We start from the raw sequence: 19,852 nt of genomic DNA, 5'->3' as shown, positions 1-19,852 counted from the left end.
AGTGCGTGAGACGCAGGCGGCACTGCGCGTGCTTTCAAAGTAAAATAGTGCCAAGCACGTGCTATCAAACTGCAAGGAAAAAAATCAATAATAATAATAATAATAATAATAATATATTATTATTATTATTATTATTATTATTATTATTATTATTATTATTATTACTGTTGTTGTTGTTGTTGTTTCAGAATTTGATAGTCTCAAAATTCTTAATGTTACACCGCACAACTGAATACATCACCCACTCTTACATACTTAAACTCCCCCTGGATTAATAAAGTGTTTCTGTTCTATTTTATTCTATTCTATTTCACATTTTTTATTCAGAAATTTCATATTTGAAAAGAAATTCTTATGAGTAATGCACGTAGGTAAAACTTTTAAATGCTTTTTAAAAATATTTTTTCAAATTATTTTTCAATTCAAAAATTTTTCAATTGAGTAAACTGGAGGTTGTCAAAGTGTGGAAAATTAAATTACCCTCCACCACACTGGACTCTACATGGCTTTAGTTTAGTAGGTGGTAGGTCGTCCGCAACTGTATGATTTTGTTCAAAAATATATCGAAGCTATTTTCATTTGTGTCCATTTCAGTAACAACTATTTGAAAACAGCTGATGTATACTGTGGTGCAATCATGTATTTAAATATGCAGGCTCAAGCCATTAACCCAGTCAGTTAAATTTGCACTTGTCATGGACTATATTTTAAGTTTATGCGATCTAAATAATAATTGTTTTCATTTTTCAGTATTGCAATGTCCTTTTTTCCATCACAATATATTTTGCTGATTTATAAATTGATAGTTTGTTCCCAAAATGTGAATTAAAACCAAAAAAGAACATTTTCCTCACATCTCACATGGTCTGCCTTTCTTTTTCTTAGCTTGTCTTTTAGCTTGAAGTCAGAACCACTTTAATCTCTTCCCGAGGAAATAACAGACAATGCATCATGGGAAATGCAGTTTTGTTTTACAACTTTTCAATTCTTGAGGTACATATTTTCAAACACATAATAACCAAATGTAAGAAAAGAAAAAGACTGATGTGTGTAATGTTTGTGGTTTGAAACACGGCCAACTTCAATTGAAAACACTCTTCATTTCAATGAACTCATGACAGGTTTGTCCTCTCTTGCGTTGCTCCCGCACACTCCCAGTAGGATGGCAGATGGAGGATGGATGCGGGAACAAATAAACTGTTGCCATCTTTTGTCTCCATGGGAAGTCCTGCAGAGTCTTTACTGTGGTGGAGCAGTTCCACCATCGCTGGGTCTGAACCCGGCTGTCCTGAAAATACAGTAGACATAAAAAGAAATCATTCAATATTCTGACTGTTGTTAACTGATTTGCTTTAGAATGTATGACTAATATTTCTCATGAAAAACTAAAAACAAATTGCTATTTAAATGGACTCTCGTGAATCTTAATTTCTCAAATGTACTTACTAACTGAAGTCCTGGATGCACAGCTCCTCTCCTCTGCAGGTGTTAGCGAGAGGCTCAGCTCTGCCCTCTGGTGGACACCATGTAGCCAGTGGTATGCCTTTACACACCCTGCACACACACACACACACACACACACACACACACACACACACACACACACACACACACACACACACACACACACACACACACACACACACACAGAGTGAGAGACAGAGAGAGAGAGAGAGAGAGAGAGAGAGAGAGAGAGAGAGAGAGAGACATGGGGTTTTCATGTCTTCTGGAGACAATGATTTACATTTATATCACATTTACAAACTGTCTATTTGTAACCCTCAACATAACCTTGACCTCGTTGTAACTTTTAAAATTATCTTCACTCTGAACTGTTATGATTTCTGTTTTGGTTACTTGAATTGTGTCCCTACAAGGATGATACATCCCCTGAATACATACCCTGAACATTGTAATTTAGGAATGTCAGATTTCCAAATGTTCCTCATATAATATAATTGCTAATCTGCTCTCTTGTCATGTTTAATGGCAGTTTTCAACTTTATAACTGGCAGCCTTGCAACTGTGGTTACAGTCATGGTTTTGCTTTAAGGCAAGGTTGGGAAGCGTGAGGCCTGTAGTTCCCTAGGTTGATCATGAAAAGCACAAAAATAACACAAAAAGATATTACTCGGAATTTTATGTGCAAAATGAACTGTTGTTCCTAATTAGTCCACTGGAGATCGCACTGTTTCAGAAAAGATATGGGTAATGATGCAGCACAGGGACCCAGGAGACAGTGAGAAAGTCACACCATAAGCATCAGGTTGTCGAAATGCTCTATACAAACTGTACTGTTTTCACCCAAGAAGTACTTCAGAAATGCTTAATTTTGTGAAAAGGGAATTCAGCATAAAATGTTTTCATAATGATTCATTCTTGCAACACAGCTCAGGAAAAAAACCCTTAAAAATTCTTTATCTGTCTGAAATTAAGTGAGTTTTCAGGTACTCACAATTGCAACAAAGACAGATCCACACTTATGCGGGGCATTTTCCCTGCACAAATACTGTATGTAGCCATACAAGTGTGAAAAAATTACATACACCCCACATACATGCAAGAAACACACAGTTTTATAACACGTGGACTGTAACCTTCCATGTAGAGTCTGAACGTCCTTTGCATGCAAAGGTTAGAGATTTGTTATCACATTATCACTGCTTACTAGCCGATAACACTGATAAAAACACAGTGATCCTGATTTCTTCAAGCCTAAAAAGGTAAAACAAGAACATCATCTGCTCACAGAAGTACACTGTATGCATAACTAACACTCACCAGGTCTGGGGGTCTGGTGTCCTGAAGCCTTTAGCAAAGGGGTTACTCGCAATTTTCAGCTGTGTAATCTGTGAAAGCAAAGAAGTTACTCTTATAAGTCATCTGAGTTGTGACATGCAGCGGCACGCAGAGCAAATTGACGTGTTTGTTTCCCACCCTGTGGTTCTGATAAGCAGTGACGGCCATGAACTGAGTCTCTTTGAATGAGAAGGAACAGAAGTTCCTGTATGCATTTAAATGACTGTTGGGTCCCGGGTCTGCGTACACCACATGGAAGCGCGGCTGGTAGCGGTGCATGGAGTTTAATATCATCTGAGAAAGAGGAAAACGGGGAAAACATGAGTAGGACTCAAGGATTCTTCCACAGAAATCTCAAAGACATTGACTGACATGTCCGTTGTCATCCAGCAGGTTGTTGGTGAGCTTCAAAGTGTCAAAGGAAACGGTTTGCTTCATCCACTGAGCCCCACGAGCAGGGGAGTCTGGATGGAAATGCATCCTGCTGGGTGCTGCCACGTCTGCCCTCCCTGCAACCAACCAGGACGAGCTGTGGAAGGCGTATCTGACACACACACACACACACACACACACACACACACACACACACACACACACACACACACACACAAACAGTTCAAGAAAATTTTGAAAATAAAATAACATATCACTGATCCTTTACAGGAAGTTGCAGAAATGATCATATCACAAATTATCATACTTATATCACATATTATATTCAGTATTAGTGTCAAAACAGTCGTCACACTTCCCAGACCTGTATCGTTTGTCATCGACAGGGATGAAGTCCATGAGCAGAACATATTCAGCAGAGGGATCCATCCCTGAGATTCGAACTTGAAACGTGGGAAACATCCTCCTGCACGTCAGAAACATGTCAGATTCACAGGGAGATCTGCGAACATGTGTTAAAAAAAAAAAAAAAAAAAAACTAGTAATAATAGAGCTTCCATCACCTTCCAGCTTTGGTCACAATCATCTCTGTGCCCAGCAGGTCAAACTGCTGCCACAGAGCCTGCATCTCCAGCTGAACTCTGACCCCGCTGACCTGGGGGGCCTTGGCGCACAGCGGCGACCCCCCGTCTGTGCAGCAGGGCATCGATAGGTCACAGCTCTGAGGAAGATGAAGCTCTGAGGACAGGACAAAAGGACACGCGTCACCTCTTGCTCTTTTTTTCAAATAACAGACTTTCTCTCTAATCGTCAATTGTGTGTAATCGATTTTATTCACCTCGTGGTGATTCCACAACAAGTCAGTGTTGATTCGGCTAGTTTTTAAACCTCATGATTTCCCGCTGCAGCCAGCATTCAAACCCGAGTTCTCACAAACAGGGTCAATCCTTAACCCGATACACCGCTTGTCGGGTGATTTTGCAACTACTGCCTCACTGTCTATAACGCACATATCACAGCTATTTATGTTGGTTTTTATAGTTTGTCCATAAAGTCTGTGTTTAAATTACATTTAACTAAAAACATTTTATTTCATGTTCATTATTCTTTGTTTATCTGTGGTTGCTTGTAAGACCAGAATATATGAAATGAAATTGGAAGGGCCATTATTACAGTGCAAATTGACTATATGACTGATATATTGTTTTTTTTCCAAACACTTTTTATCAGCAATGTATTTCCATCATGCTTGTTAATCGATACTTAGCCACAATATGCAGTACAGATCAGAAAGTTCCCTCTCTGTGTGAAGTGCACCTGGTGGATTTACTGCGCCCAGGTAATCATGAAACGTCAGATCACCTTGACACAGTTGGTGAAAACTGGGTTATTGTGCATCGTCAGCAGGTGTCCTGCGCCTGAACTGTCTCCTGTCCACCAGGTAGTGGCACAGCTTAGTGCAGCAGTTCAAGAGTCTGTTCATGTTAATGCTGGCTTGATATCAAGCAGTAAATCTAATAGAAGACAGCATAAAGCCTGCAGTCACTCAGAACAGTCAGTGAAGTCAAAGCCAGAGCCGGTATTTGATTCCAATGGGAATTAATTTTGTCCTAGTAAGGGATGTGAATGTGACATTATTTTTTTTTCTATTACGTCCTTTTCTTCATAGTTTCACAGATCAGCTACAGTGGACAACTGCATGCCTCTTTCAGATTATATAGACAAATCAGCTCCACTATATTTAACTTTTTGCATCAGATATTCAAACAGTTTTAAAACAATAACTGTTTTATTCAGACTTCATTCAAAATACACAACATGCGGTATTGACATCCACTAATATATATTTTATTGCCATTTTTTATAAAATGAGCTTCACCTTTTTAAGCTTTAGAAAGATTTAGCTAGATTTACTTGACATTTAATAAGCCTTTGTTTACCCACTGACTTATTCTTATGATAATAGGATTCTCTTATGGGATATTGAATCGTCTCATTTAAACAATAAAATAATTTGAATTAAAAACGTTTTATACTTATTGTAGCTACTTTATTCCACTGGAAATTAAAGTTGTTGTTGTTATTGATTTGATTTGTGTTGCTTTTAAACTTTTGAGGTATAATTCATGATGTTAATGTATTTCATTTTTGCAATTAAAATCTGCACAATTGTAAAACTGACCAATAATCCAGGCTTTTCACCATTTCTAACCAGTATAATGGCTGATCTTATTTGTATTATCTGCAGACTACTGAGTTTTACCACTCCTACGATATAATGTGGCAGAAATACATCTGAGTATATCCAACAAGAAGACATATTGTACATTTTGGAGGCCAACATAGAGCCATTTACACTGGACCAGAAGTTGAATAACTTTTGAAACAAACACCAAATTTCACACCATCATAGTGCAAATGAGCACCTACCATTCATACTTCCAACGTCTTCACAATTGATGGTTTTAACGTAGTTTTGCTTCCTCCTCAAGGAATGTTGTTCATCCTCTTCTTGTTGTCAAGTCAAAAAGAGACACAACTCCACAACTTTGCTCTGGAACCCAGAACTGACACTTAAATAAAATCCCACCAGCAGGTGCTGCGGTGGATCTGCTCCAAATCCGAGCATCAGAAGTGTTTGTGGCCCAAAACATGCTGGTTTTATACACCAAGAAGCTCACTGGGGACCTCCAAGCCGAGCTCATCCATTACAATACCCACAGTGCCTGTGACATGCACTAATCACAACTCCACTTCATGCACACACACAGTCACACACACACACACACACACATGCACGGATGTTTGTGGAGAAATTTTTGCTGTAGCCTCAAGCCTAAGTGGGGCTTGTCTTGACCAACCTTTACAACATTAATAAAAACCTAATCAGCATGTTGTTACTGGGTGTGGACAGACGAAGACAGCAACAAACTGCTTTTATTATTCATAGAGCTGATTTTCAGCGCCATACTAATTGGAGTGTCTTAATACATCGAAGATATTAGTACTTTTGCTAAAAAATCTTCGGTATAAATCATTTATATAAATTGGACTTAATGTCTTGACTGGTTTTGAATACTATTTTTTGTGTCTGTTTCAAAACCAGCACACAGATAAAAGCAAGAAACTATGTGACCCTGATCTCTCAAGGTTGTCTGGTAACTCTGTGCTGATGCAGTGTGCATGTGAAGTGTATTTGCAGCCCCCTGTGCTCGTCCGTGATAGGCTGGCGTTGAAGGCTTTCAGCCCCGAGGCAAGAAATAAAGCATTTTCTCTAATAAAGCTCAACCACACCTATCGTTGTCAATACACCAGTTCTCTGTCTGATCAAGTCATTAATCACAGCTCTCAGTGGCATAGAAAGAAGTATCTGATATGCTGTCAGTCTCACTGCCAGCTATTGTACCAATAATTTCGGCATTCACGACTGACAAGACATTAATGGAAGAGATGACAACAGTGTTCTGTATTTGATTTGTGGGTGATTTTGGATGCCAATTACCAATATGAAAAAGCACAAAGTAAAGCTGATCCATGAAACGGACAGAAAGTGTTCAAACTATAGGGTCAGTAGAGAAGTGCTGCAGAAAAGTAAGGAATGTGAAGAAGGAGGAATACAGATTCTAGGAATGGGTTAATAACAGTGGAGCAGAGGGTGGTGAAAGCCAGTTGAGGATGAGAGTGTGTGAGAGAATGTGACAGGTTTGTAAATGTTCCATTCTCACTTTAAGATTCTTATTTGCTCTCTTAATGCATTTCTTTAACTTCTTTGCAAAGTATTGTGGAATTGCCTGGAGTCTAAATGGTGTTCTCTAAATAAATTAGCCTCGCCTTGAAGTTTTGTCATTATCTAAATAATGGAAAATGGAAACTATATATTGGACCTTCGTGGTCAATGATGAATTCAGTATAGTTTTATATTATACCCTATTAATATATTATATTCTAGATGATCTAGTTGTTTTCTTCATAATGCGTTTCCTTTGGCAGGTAGGTTTTGGCAGTTTGACACCCCAGACTTAGACTGTTTCTCCTTTTACATCTGTTTCATGAAATCTACATGTCCTACTTAAAATTGGTACAGAATGCGACTGCCACCATGCAAACAAATTGATCAGTCATTAAACATAACATTTCAGCTCCACTCCACTGGCTCTGTGTAGATTATACAAGTCATTTTATTAATTTAACCGTTATATACCTCTCCTCTCACATATGACTCATAAGAACAGATAAAAATGCCAATGCCAACTTCAAAATTATGTGTTTTCCCGAAGTCCTGGAAAAACATGTCAGTGAGCAACTTAAAGACTTTTTAGACCTAAATAATACCCCGACCCCATACCAGTCAGGGTTCAGAGAGCAGCACCGTGCAGCCACTGCTGCCACCAGAACGACATGTTGAGGGCCTGGATGACCAGAAATATGTGCAGCCTAATTCATTGAAAAGCCTTTGGGACAGACGATCACCCAAATACTTTTGAAAGGCTCCTCGCTAAATGCTTCTCAAGCCAGTCGGTAGGGTGGTTTGGAAACTATTTAACAGTCAGAACGCAGTGTGTTCACTCTGCAGGGTCCTTAACAGAACTGTTTACGGGTGGAGAATATAAAATCCCTACTAAAGAACCACCAAAAGAGCTACTGTGTTCACTGTGATTGTTTTATTTCTTGAAACCTGTCATTTTATTTGGTTTTTTACTTGAATCGATGAGTGAATGTATTTGTTGTGCTGTAACTGCTGCTGCTTCCATGCCAGGTACCTCTTGGAAAATCAATTTTATATCTCAATGAAGCTTCACATCATTAAATAAAGGACATAATCGTAACATATCGAAGTGCAATATATAGTCCTACTGTTTTGAATTGTATTTTCATGTCTTCCATTCTGCCTTCATTTTGCTGTGAGCACGTTCTAACTTTTCCTGAAAAATGTTTCAGAACCGTTTGTTATTAAAAATACATTGTGGTGTGATTAACAACTTTCCTTCACAGGAGAACTATTTTACCATGAAGCTTGGCCCCATTGGAAGTTTTATTTTTTTTTTTTTTTTTTTTTTTTGGGGGGGTTAAGGATCAGTGTTTGGTTAACCATGTTGTATCAATGAATTTGATGAGTCATGGAGAAAAACAAACCAAGAAGATGTCAGTGTTGTGGTATAAACAGTCAGATGTTTATTGAGCTGTGTTTCTTCAAAGCACTGTTTCACATCAGACAAGCGTTGTTACACAGAGAGTAAAGCACTCCTGATAATTCACATACAGTTCCTACACAAAATATCAGCATCGGGTGGTGACACAGAGCAAAGCATGTGTGAGCTGAGAGCGTGTGTGTGTGGTGTGGTGACTGTACATGTGCTTGCATGTGTTTGGACATGTGTGCATGAAAGAGGTTGTTTTTTGTTTTTTGTTTTTTTGTTTTTTTTGAGCAATTGAGAGTCCCGCTATTCCTTTGATCAGGCAGTGGCCTCGTTCACAGAGATGAACGCTTTGTGAGGAAAAAAGGAATGGAAAGAGAGATAGAACAATCTACAACTGAAGCTGAGGTTAGTTACAAGAACATGTTGGAGGGGATTTAGCTCTGGTTGAAGCAGCAACAATGGCCTCGAACATGGCTTGCACCTTCACCTTGATATCTGCAGCCAGAGGTGCGATCTTCTCCCTCAGCTGCTCGAGCTGCGCACGGTCGACGCTCTGAGCCCTGCTGTAGGCCGCTGCAAGCTGATCCTTGTATTCATCAACGTAGGGCCCGACGACAGCCTTCAGACCTTCCAGACGGTCCAGTGAGCCTAGAGCGGACGTGACTCCACGATGGGCTGGATTGCAGTTTTGGTCTCTTCCAGATTGGTTTCCACCTTGGTGGCGCAGGCTCTCCACCACGGGCTGCAGCCTCAGCCCTCATGGCTTTCAATGTCAGCGTTGTGCTTGTCCACGTACTCTTTCAGGATGGGCTCCAGCTCGACGCGGTATTCATCGAAGTGCTTCTCCAAGATGGGCCTCAGCTGATCTCTCTTTGCTTCAATTTCAGCCTTCAGGGTGTCGAACTCAGCCTGGACGCTGGCACGCACATCAACGGTGGCATCGGCGATGGTTTTCACAAAGTTGTCGGTCATGGGAGCAATTGACTGCTGGGCAGCCTTCAGCTGACTATGGAAATCATCGATGCGTTGGCTGATGATGGGCCTGGGAGAAAAAAGCAGAGCCACGAAAATAAAATAAGGGGGTTAACTCATAATACAAGTATGAAATTGTTGACGTGAGATTTCAAAAGCAGAGATTTGAATGAAGTGTGACCAAAGACATACAGGTTGCACAGAATCGGATTGACTGATGCTACTTCACATATTCTTACTTGAGCTCGCTGTACTGGGTGCCTTCCAGCTTTTCCAGAGCTCTCTTGGCGCCCTCCCTCACCTGCTCTGCATACACATCCGCAACGGCGCGGAAGTGATCCAGTTGTGAGGGGGCATCGGCCTGCAGGGAAGCGGCCTGAGAGCCTGAGATGAGAGAAGAGCAAACCGCGTTGTTTAAAAAAAACCCAAACAAGCTGCTAGTACGGGGAGAATCATTTCTACAAGGAGGTTGTGTTCAATACTCACCGACAGCCAGGAAAAGGGCGAGAGCAAGAGCCACGAATTTCATGATGGAGGTCTGGAGTGGAAGTAGGAGAATTGTTATTTATCAGTAACATGAAACAAAAACAAAATAAATAAAAATAGAAAAGCCTGAGCTCCCTCCTCTAAAATGTGAATTCATCCCTCTGATGAGTCCCTTCACCTAAAGCAGGCTTACAATCTTTATAATTAAGAATGTCTTAACACACCGTCTTACAGCACACTCATCCTAGAGCTGGCCTACAGGAGTCTGCAGTAAACATATGGCTGTCTATTAAAAGAGCCTTTAATCTGGGAAGATTAAAGGAGTTTAAGAAAGTAAGCTCCGAACTGACGGATAATCCTGTTTCAGGTTTCGCAGTCAGACAGAAGTCAGAATGAGAATATCGATCAAGAGGCTCTCTGATCTACAGATGTTGCTCTAGATCTCCTGCTTCAAAGTTCCACGATGAAAACAAATGTTTAAATCTGATCAACGACTTTTTAAAGAGAACACGGCAAGACTTCACTAAGTTCTACCAAGCAAGTTGCCGTCACTGCTGCGCGGCGCTGCTTCTCTTACCTGGTGGAGTTGGTGACGAGACTGAGGAACAGGGATGAGAGCAGGCCTCTTTATAGTGCCCCGGCGGGGGCTGAGTCCATGTGGGGACGGGGGTGGGGGTTGAGGGAGGGAGCCGTGACGGCTGTGTGTCTTCGTGGAGGTGGACCTCAACCCCTCAACCACCTCCATCAGCAGGGGTGGAGGAGGGGTGGAGGGGGGGGGGGGGGGGGGGGGGGGACTGGGATGAGAGTTCAACGGTCGCCCTGCTGGGAGGAACATCACACGGCCACATATCAGGCACACTCATGAAACTTTTCACCGGTGTCTTTTTGTCGAAAGCAGGATGAGAATGGCAGTAATTGAAGTTGAAAAAATAAAAAGGGAGACACTTCAAACATTGGGATTTTTTCGACCCCGGTGTAAAGAGATGTTCGACTACTGTTTGTTACAAGGTATAATATTTAGAAAAGGACATTTTATTTACATGTTCTTTCCCCCAACTGGAGAGCTGCCACGAAAAACCAAGAACAAGAGTGACTTGATGAAATCAACACTCTGAAATGGTTTGAAGACTTTACATTGTGCCTAAACAATAATACAAGTGTGTATGTACCACAGGAACACACACATGTAATCAGCAAAGTACCAGGAGTGAATAAACACATTCGTCATCGGCGTGTATGAGTGCTTAATCGGTCAGAGTGTTGTTTGTTGTACTGTTGCTGATGGACTTTAGCACTACTGCTACATGTGATTCGAAGAATGAGAATGCTCGTAGTATGAAGTCTTTAGAACAGACAAGAGAGGATTATTTATTTTAATTGTATTTGCAGTTACAGTTTCCATCTGGGGCTGAAACGAGAAGGAAAGGTGGTATGAATGTGGCCGTCTGCACGGCGTGCCGGAGCTTTCAGTTAAAATTTAGCGCAGTGTGGAGGGTTACAAGATGCGAGTTAATAATTGTTATAATACTGATAATTGACACTCCAGATCATTGGAGCAATCGGTAACACTTTACTTGAAGCCCCCCTGTATAACACATTATAAGTACATTCATAAAGCATTATAATACCGTTATAACACGTGTAGCTACAGTTATAAACATTCATAGATGATCACAATGCCAGGACCTAACCCCAACCCTAACCCTATGCTGTATAGTGCAGTGATCATGTATGAGTGTTTATAATAACTACTTATAATGTGTTATACAGGGGGGCTTCAAGTAAAGTGTTACCGAACAATCTTCTGGGATGGTCAGTCTTACTTTTCTTTTCGCTTAGGGTTTATTCATCTATTTCTCTCAAAAATGTTTTAATCATTTGGCTGTTCAGTGATGTCTACAAATGTATTGATGTGGTTTCGTTGGGTTGTATGTCTGTCCTCAATCAAGTATTAATGTTATCAATCTAATAGTCCACAAACATGTAACTGAAGCGGAGTGGATTCACTGAATGAGACTATCCCATCAACATCTCATTTATGCTTTCAAATATTAGAAACTGGATGTATTTCATGGATAATACTGTTTTCTAATGGATTTAAATGGATGACCCAGAATAAATGCTGTATTTAAAAACCAAACAACGTTTCCTTTTCTCTTGGTTTCTGTCTTAATTCACATTTTGCAGAGTCCAAGTCGACCCCATTGACACCATCTTCTGCAACACTCAGCACTGAATCAGCTCCAGCAGATGACAAGAAAAATGTAACATCTGATGTGCCTGCTTGGAAACAGACAATTAATTAATGAGTAAAAAATACTTTTTAATCATGAACACTAACTTAAAAAAGGCATTTGAAGTTTTAGCTGCCTTTAGTTATATAATCCAGAACGCACAGACACCAGCCCATCACAGTGGGGATTGAGCCAGAGATGTCTTGCATTGCCACATTTCTGGCAGTTTTCTGTATCCTCATGTTCACAAATCCATGATCATACTTGGCTTTGATGCTAATGCTGCTTCTCTGGTGGTAGGATAGGTAGTTTTCTACTGCTACATTTCTGATCTCTTCCCGCGACTCTACGCTAAACTAAACAATGTGATCCTCAGTAAATTAATAATGGATTTATTCCACAGTTTGACAAGCCCGACTTCACGGATTTAATTTGGGAGGTTTTTAATGTCATCAAGTTCCCCTCTGTTTGAAAAGCTTCAGACAAAACTCCTGCTCAGTTTCTGTCAAAAACCACCCTGAATCGATGGCGTTTGGGTTTGAAGTCTCCACTGACCACACGAGCCTCCTGTATGGACTCCACTGAGCTACGTGAGCTCCAGGCTGCACCGATTGATTCATACTGATACATAATGAAACTAATCATTAGAGCCAAGTTTTCCAGTTAAAAGGTCGAACAGATTACAGCAACCGTTTTGTTGCCGTACAGGAGTCCTGGACGCTTTTTCCCCCGGCCCGTGCGATAAGAGCGTTCTATACATATCAGCTGCTCAGAGAGCTGCTGACCCGTGGTGAAACAGGCCGTGTCAGAAGAATGAATCTTATCAGGAACAGCAACCTTTGAGACTGCTAACGTTGCAGCGCATTGATTCATCCCCCATGCCGGGCAATCTTTCCAGATTACTGCTGTCATAACTGTTATCAATAGGACTTGAGAACTCCTTGTTGGCCATTGCTGAATCTGCAGTATTGGCAACATTGCTTAATTCTTATGAGGATTAATAAAAAAAATACTTTCAAAAGCAAGACATAGAGAAAAAAAAAGAACTTCTAATTAAAACATATATGAAGAAAGATGCTTTTTAACAGGTCAGATTAGTCTACTTTTTCAAAGCCAATCATTCAATCGAAATAATTCAAAGTCAACATTGGGATTTTATTTTTTTATTTCATTAAATATGTTAATTTAGTTTGAAAAGTTGTGCATTGCCAAAACTGAGTGTTTTGAACAGTGCACGATGAAGTCTCTAAAAGCAAATTAAATCAGGTCAGTTGGACTCATGAAAGAATTTCACCTCTTATCCCAGTGGCTTCATGACACATCAGCAAGTCCAGCTCACGTCAGTCAGTCCGCATGGAGACACCTCCCTCCTGCTTAACTGAGAACCACAGACAGATGATTGAATCATGAATGAATGACGTGAGATGTGACTGTTTTGGGCAGTAAGAGACTCATAATGATGCGTACGCCAAACATTTCTGCAGCCTTCATATTAGACAAAGCTGAAAAATTTATATTTCTCTTCTATTTCACTGAAGGAGCAGTTCATAGCTCCTGACCTAACTCACTCCTCCAGGAAGCACATTAAAAGATGTTCAACTGTTAAGTCAAGTGTAAGTAACATGTGCTCTACATCTTCAATGGCTGTTATTAGCATTACCAATCTAAAATACAAGTTATCATCCCTTATAAAAGCTTCCTACTACTATATAGATTGTAGTTCAGTTCAGTGGGAGTATTTCTGAAGCTCAAACATATTTAACTTTTCAAAAACTTATGAAATCTACCTTATTGTGCATCTTCCTCCGACTTTGTGACTGACCAACTAATGTATCACCACGCCACAATAATAAGATTATATGTACAATATCAGGATACTACATTCTAGGAAGCAACTGCTAAATGTCATCGCTTACAAAATTGTCAATAGATTGTGCAACACTGAAGAAAACACCTGCTGTATTATTTAACAATGTTTCTGATCCACTGCCAAGTTGGCGGCAGATCAGAAACATGACTCAGTTTCAAAAAAAAAAAAAAAGGGGGGGAGGGGACATCCCAGAGAGGATAAATACTTCTGTTTTGTTTGTCGTTCCTGTCTTGTTTGTGAGTATGTGGTGTCCTCCAGCGTAAAAGGAAAGACATCATCCAGATTGTTATCAGTGTTACACATGCGCATTTTCCCATCCCTGACTTTTTCGCATCGGTGATCGCTTATTGAGGCGCCGTTCTGTATGTTGCAGCATTACTTTGCAGTAGAAGAGTGTGAGGCTGTACAAACCTCCTTGAACTGAGTGTTTTTGTTTCTTCTCTACCAGTGCATCCACTTCAGCAGCAGTCTGTGAGAGTTTGTGTTGTATTTAGACTAAAGTTTAATTATTATAAAGCCACTTCAATGCAACTATTGACTTTGTTTGTTTAAAGTAATACATTTTCCAAATAAACACAGTTTTAATTGTTTTCTCCTTTATTCCAGATTTCAGTTGATTTGGGATGAAGCCTCTCGACGTCCACAAACAAACATGACGTGATTTGTTGACAGTTGACTTTTCTGAAGATCAACATCCACAAACGGATCGTCTGAAGCTGATAAATATTTAATCAGCACGTCCACCATTCCATCTCGCCGTGGCTGAGGGTCAGAGGCCACGTCATTGTTCCAGCTGCCTCCATGATGGAGCACTGTCCCCACACCAGCAGGGGAGGTTATCTCAGCTGTGGGCAACAGTGCGGAGCTCTCACTGGTTTTTCTCAGATCTCAGAAGTCTTCTTCACCTTAATGCGGAGGTTTTGCAACTTGACATCTGCCGAGGTCACTCCCGCTTTAACACAGATATCTGGAGCGACGCCGAGTGTCACCGTGGGCCGCAGGAAAACAAAAGCAAGGAACAATTCCACCCTGAACTCAAATAACCTAGACGAGTACAACCGAGGCAACGCACCAGGCTCTGCTTTAATTCATCACTCTCACATTAAATGACAAACGCCATCGGACGGTGGTGCAGACTCGTCGCTTTGTGCCAACCGATGCACCGTGAGTTGTGAGTGGAGATAGGAGAATTTATCTTTCCTGTTTATGGGGCTCTACAGCCATTTACTGTCCTCAAGACTGTGTCCTATAGATAATGCAGTTTCTTCATGTGCAGTGGTGATATGTTGCAAACATGTCTGAGGTGTTGTGTACGATTTCAAACCAGACCTGACACCTTTTGACACTTGAGTGCAGTAAAAAAAACAAAACAAAACATGTTTTACCTTTAAATTCAAAGTGGTTTACAATTGTTAAAACAAAAGAATGGAATATTATCACTCATACCACAAATCTTTAAACATAGTGGACATTCTGGCTCAGTTCAGAATTTTTCAGGTGGATTTCAGACATTCAAATTAAAAAGTAGCTCAGATGTGCTCAAATTAGCTGTCATGTTTCATGTGTTATGTTGAACAGTGTTTTGTGGTATGGTATTTCTTCTCTAAATAGACTACATGTCTCTTCAAACTGAAACAACACAATTTCCCTGCCGTCTATGAGATTCGTGGATAAGTCAGTGTCAGAAAGCTATTAATGTGTTGTCATGAGGTATTCTGTGAAAACATGAAATATAAAGGCAGAATCTTAAAATTCTGATTAAAAATGACTTTTTGAAAGAACATACTTGATGCTCATTTTCCTTCAGGAAGAATGATTTAAAAAAAATCACACGAAGAAAAGTTTCACTTGGTCCATGCAAATGATTCTTAAAATAGTATTAGACAAAAAAAAAAATGATTAACTGGTTCAAATGTAAAAATTGATTGAAGGAAAAAAACAAAAAACAAAAAGAAAATCCAAACTGCTCATTTGCAAAAAGCTGAAGTTGTGTAAACATGCTGGTGACATTGATGTTTCATTAAGCAAATTCAAAAACTGTTTGGAGTGCGTAGGTGTTGGATGGATCATTGAAGTTTCAAGGCCTGTTTGCAATTCTAAAGCTATCATTGCCCAAGATGCTGAGGTTATTCACCCTGATACCAGAACTAAAATCACCCAAAGCAAACACAGGATGGGACGAGGAGGAGTTTCCTAGAGAACTCGTGCAGCTCCTGGATTCCAGATCCTTCAAACTATTTAGTTACGACATTGTAGATTGTTGTTGTTGTATAATACACATGCGTGTGTGTTTCCAATATAGTGTATGTAGTGATAAATGCTTTGGGATTATGTAATGATAATTGCTCTGGATTGATATATTTTATAACTTGTACAATAAAATGATCTGTCAGTCGATTAACAGTTCAAGTACAGATTAATTGGGAACATTTGTGAGTTGGTTACAGAACAAATATGTGTCATTGTGCTGTTGCGTACATATAAGAAACCATTTGTGTGACAAACAGCTGCTTTTGGCAGCCTTACTGTTGTGCCACCTGTCTCTCGTTCAACCCCGGTCCTGAGCGAGGCATGCTTCAGATGTCTCGGGAAAAGGACTGAGAAACCCCTGTTGTCGATCAGAAATAGAGCGAAACATTGTGACACTTTGCCATTTACAAATGTAAGTGTACTTTTGCTATTTGTCTTTATTATGCCATCATATCTGTATATATATATATCCTTAGTCTTCTTCATATTGTGTGTGATCTGCGTGAACTTGCCCCGCAGTCTGAATAATGACAATACAGCCACATCGAGTGGATCTGTCCCTTGTTTTGAACCTTACCCTGTGGTTGCTGCCAAACTAATGAGCTGAACTGGCATGAGAATAAAAATGTTTGTTTGCCTGGGTTTGTGATAAAACCTTCACTTCTGCTTCAGCCAAAAATGGATCAATTACATAAACGACAATTCCACATCATTATTTATTTATTTTAAATGGAGTCTTCAAGTTGTGCTCTAAACATAAAACTCTCAGTTTAACCAGGTAGCTTCTCGCCACGGTGCAGTAGTCTTGCCATCTGCCGTCTTGTGGAAGAAAAGGAGACAAGAGAACTAAGAACGTTTCAGAGCTGTGAACGGGGACGCTTTCTCTCGTTGAGTCTGCTGTAGAGTGTGAGTGGCAGACGTGTCAACAGATCCCACCATCATTTAACACCACGTGTGTTATGTCGTCCCCAGCTGTGAAGGAAGAGAACCTTTTGAAACACAGCGGGGATCCTCACATCTAACCCCCCGGGCAATAGCATGCAAATCACGTCACCCTTTCCGGGAAAAATTAGCCCACTCCTGCTAAACAGCTGTAACACTCATTTGACAAAGAGACCCCCGCTCCACACCACACAGTCACATGTAAAGTTAAATTTACAAAGAGGGCAAAAGTCCCTGTGTGCTCGCTGCACGGGAAGCCGGTACATGACCTCTGCTAGTTGGAGTCGGCAGGTTTAAATGTGTTCCTGTAGAGATGTACTCATGTGTTGAATGCACCTAATGAACTGAATGTGTTTCATTGCCATTTGTGTTATAAACTCAGAAGGGGTCAGTTTTGTAATCTATTCTGCTGTTCTGATGCAGAGAAGATACATTTTCTCCAGCAATCTTCACAGCTCAGCCTTGGAAATTCTGTCTGCTGCAGAATGTATTCGTCATGATCTCATGGAAACGAAGTTCTTTTTCACAATAATGCTCGTTTTGCCGAGTTCCTTCTTTTGTTGTGGATTTTCCATTATATTGTATTCGCTGTGCTACTGTCTTACAAACATTCTTGTTACACATCAGGGTTGGACTGGGATCATTTTCATGAAAGAGAAATTGGAAAAAACTGACTAAAATCAATTGAAATTTGCAATTTAAAAGTTTTTTTTCTCGCCCTTTAACTGACTGCTCAGTTTTCATCTCATCTGTTCAAGCTCCAGCTGCTTTAAGTGTCTTTCATTGATAAACTTTGAATTTTTAGTATGTGATGGGGATAAAAAGGTCTGATTGGATATTTTAAATCATTTCTCTGCCTTTTAATCCACTTTGACACTTTGATCAGCAGTGCGACCATCAGGCCTGACACCATTTCCTTCATTGTTTTTATCTAATGAAAGGGACTGGACCTTAGATTTGGCTCATTTTTCATGGATACATTCCAGATATCCTGCCTCCTGCTACTACTGTTACCTCCCAGCTGTGAGATTATAGATTAGTGTTAACATTAACCATGTGTTCTTAGCACATGGAAAAGATAATAAAAGCAGTGATTTAATTACATTTGCCAAACATTTTAAAGGTAATATTGAAACATTGATTAAAGATATCAATATTTTGAATGAAATAGTTTAATATACTTTATACCACAATTGTCAACAACTACTATGACTACTACTATTGCTAATAATAATAATGTCCTCCCCCCCCCCAAAAAAAAAAAAAAGCTCCATACTGAAGTACAGACTACTTAACCATTATATTTGCAGAATGTTTAATAAAAATCTAAACACTCCAATAACCATATACTTGTTCATCACAGTTTTGGTTGTTTAGACCAAACTATTTATTCCTGTGTAACTGGAACCTGTCCTGCATAAACATGGACGCTGACACCTAGTGGATTCACAGCAGTAAGACACATTTCAGGGAACTTGACAGCCACAATGCCACGTCTCACAAAAAACGACCAGCAATATGAGGGGCCAGTTACAATGTTTACTGAATAGGGATTGCATGTGTTGCTAAAAAAACAAACAAAAAACACCAAACAAGCTATTAATCCCCCCCCCCCCCCCCCCCCCCCCCCCCCCCCCGGGTTTTCAGTGCTATTTTAGAGAGGGTCAAGGGTTCAATTCCTGGCTAGGCCTCTCTGCATGTTATTCTTATGGATGGCCACTGTGCTGTGTCATTGATACAAGTGGTTTATTATAGCTTATATGTCATCTACAGCCCATTCTGCACACATTCAACCTCAGCCGGTTCAGTCCGATGACTCAAAAGATGGTGCTTCAGAACCAGCATCAGGACCAAGCTTTCAAGATGGACTCTGACATTATGGACAGGATAATCAATTCCAATAGAATGAGCAACAGACACTGTAAGATTATAAAATTCTAGAATGAATATGTTGATCTACTAAACTGGAATGAAGAATTTCTTAAGGAAAATGTGAAAAAAGGGATCTGCCTGTGTGTGAATGTTTCAAGTTAATGATATAAACATGTGTAATTAACAAGAATCAATACACATTGCTCATTCACAGACAATTATGTTTACTGAAACAAATCTGTGGTGCTGACGTCTCAGCACACTGTGGAGGTTGGAGTGCACACATGTACAGTGCGTAGGTGTTGGATGGATCATTGAAGTTTCAAGGCCTGTTTGTAATTCTAAAACTATCATTGCCCAAGATGCTGAGGTTGTTCACCCTGGTATGAAAACCACTCAAAACAAACAGGATGAGAAGAGGAGGAGTTTCCAAGAAAAGTCATGCAATTCCAGGATTTTAAATCTGTTGATGTTATCGTTGTCATATGGCAATTAGTTGTGTACAAGAAATTGAATGATGAGATATTTCACTCTCTGAATGTGTTTTCCCTGTTGTGTAGAGTGTTATTGTCTTACTCTTAGCTGGCTGTCCCATTCGATCCTGAGTCAGACACAAAATAATGTTAAAAAAGATGGATGGTGTCATTCGTGTAGAACAGTTTTATCATTTTGCAGTAATGACTTTAAGTAATTGCAAACAAAAGTGTCATTCACACTCGTGCTCAGTACAAAATGCTACTTTAAGGCCTCTGATCTAGACAGAAACTACAGTGGAACAAATCTCAGAAATGAACAAAAACTTTCAAAAGAAGAAATTTTACACTGTAGATACAGCTGAGAGTTTAGTGCCAAACACGTCATAGTCTTCAAATCCCAGAAAGCCTCCGCGTGGACCA

At 40.0% G+C, this 19,852-nt stretch overlaps 2 protein-coding genes across 2 annotated transcripts; both read right to left on the bottom strand.

Moving 5' to 3' along the window:
- Nucleotides 1-2,777: 2,777 nt before the first annotated feature.
- LOC115400021 (T-box transcription factor TBX1) lies at nucleotides 2,778-3,898 on the bottom strand. Its single transcript, XM_030107673.1, has 5 exons — nucleotides 3,756-3,898; nucleotides 3,557-3,658; nucleotides 3,172-3,343; nucleotides 2,938-3,093; nucleotides 2,778-2,849 (listed from the first exon to the last, which is right to left on the bottom strand). Exons 1-5 carry the CDS (start codon nucleotides 3,896-3,898, stop codon nucleotides 2,778-2,780), a joined length of 645 nt encoding a protein of 214 aa, XP_029963533.1.
- A 4,443-nt stretch (nucleotides 3,899-8,341) lies between these two features.
- LOC115401133 (apolipoprotein A-I-like) lies at nucleotides 8,342-9,840 on the bottom strand. Its single transcript, XM_030109321.1, is given in 4 exon segments — nucleotides 8,342-9,084; nucleotides 9,087-9,372; nucleotides 9,542-9,686; nucleotides 9,789-9,840. Coding segments are annotated over 4 exon segments (822 nt in total). The 5' UTR covers nucleotides 9,832-9,840; the 3' UTR covers nucleotides 8,342-8,736.
- Nucleotides 9,841-19,852: the final 10,012 nt, after the last annotated feature.

This window comes from Salarias fasciatus, chromosome 14 (genome assembly GCF_902148845.1).
Source record: "Salarias fasciatus chromosome 14, fSalaFa1.1, whole genome shotgun sequence".
In the NCBI taxonomy this organism is placed as follows: Eukaryota; Metazoa; Chordata; class Actinopteri; order Blenniiformes; family Blenniidae; genus Salarias; species Salarias fasciatus.
Note: the sequence above shows the minus strand (reverse complement) of the source record. Positions and strands in the feature narration are given on the sequence as shown.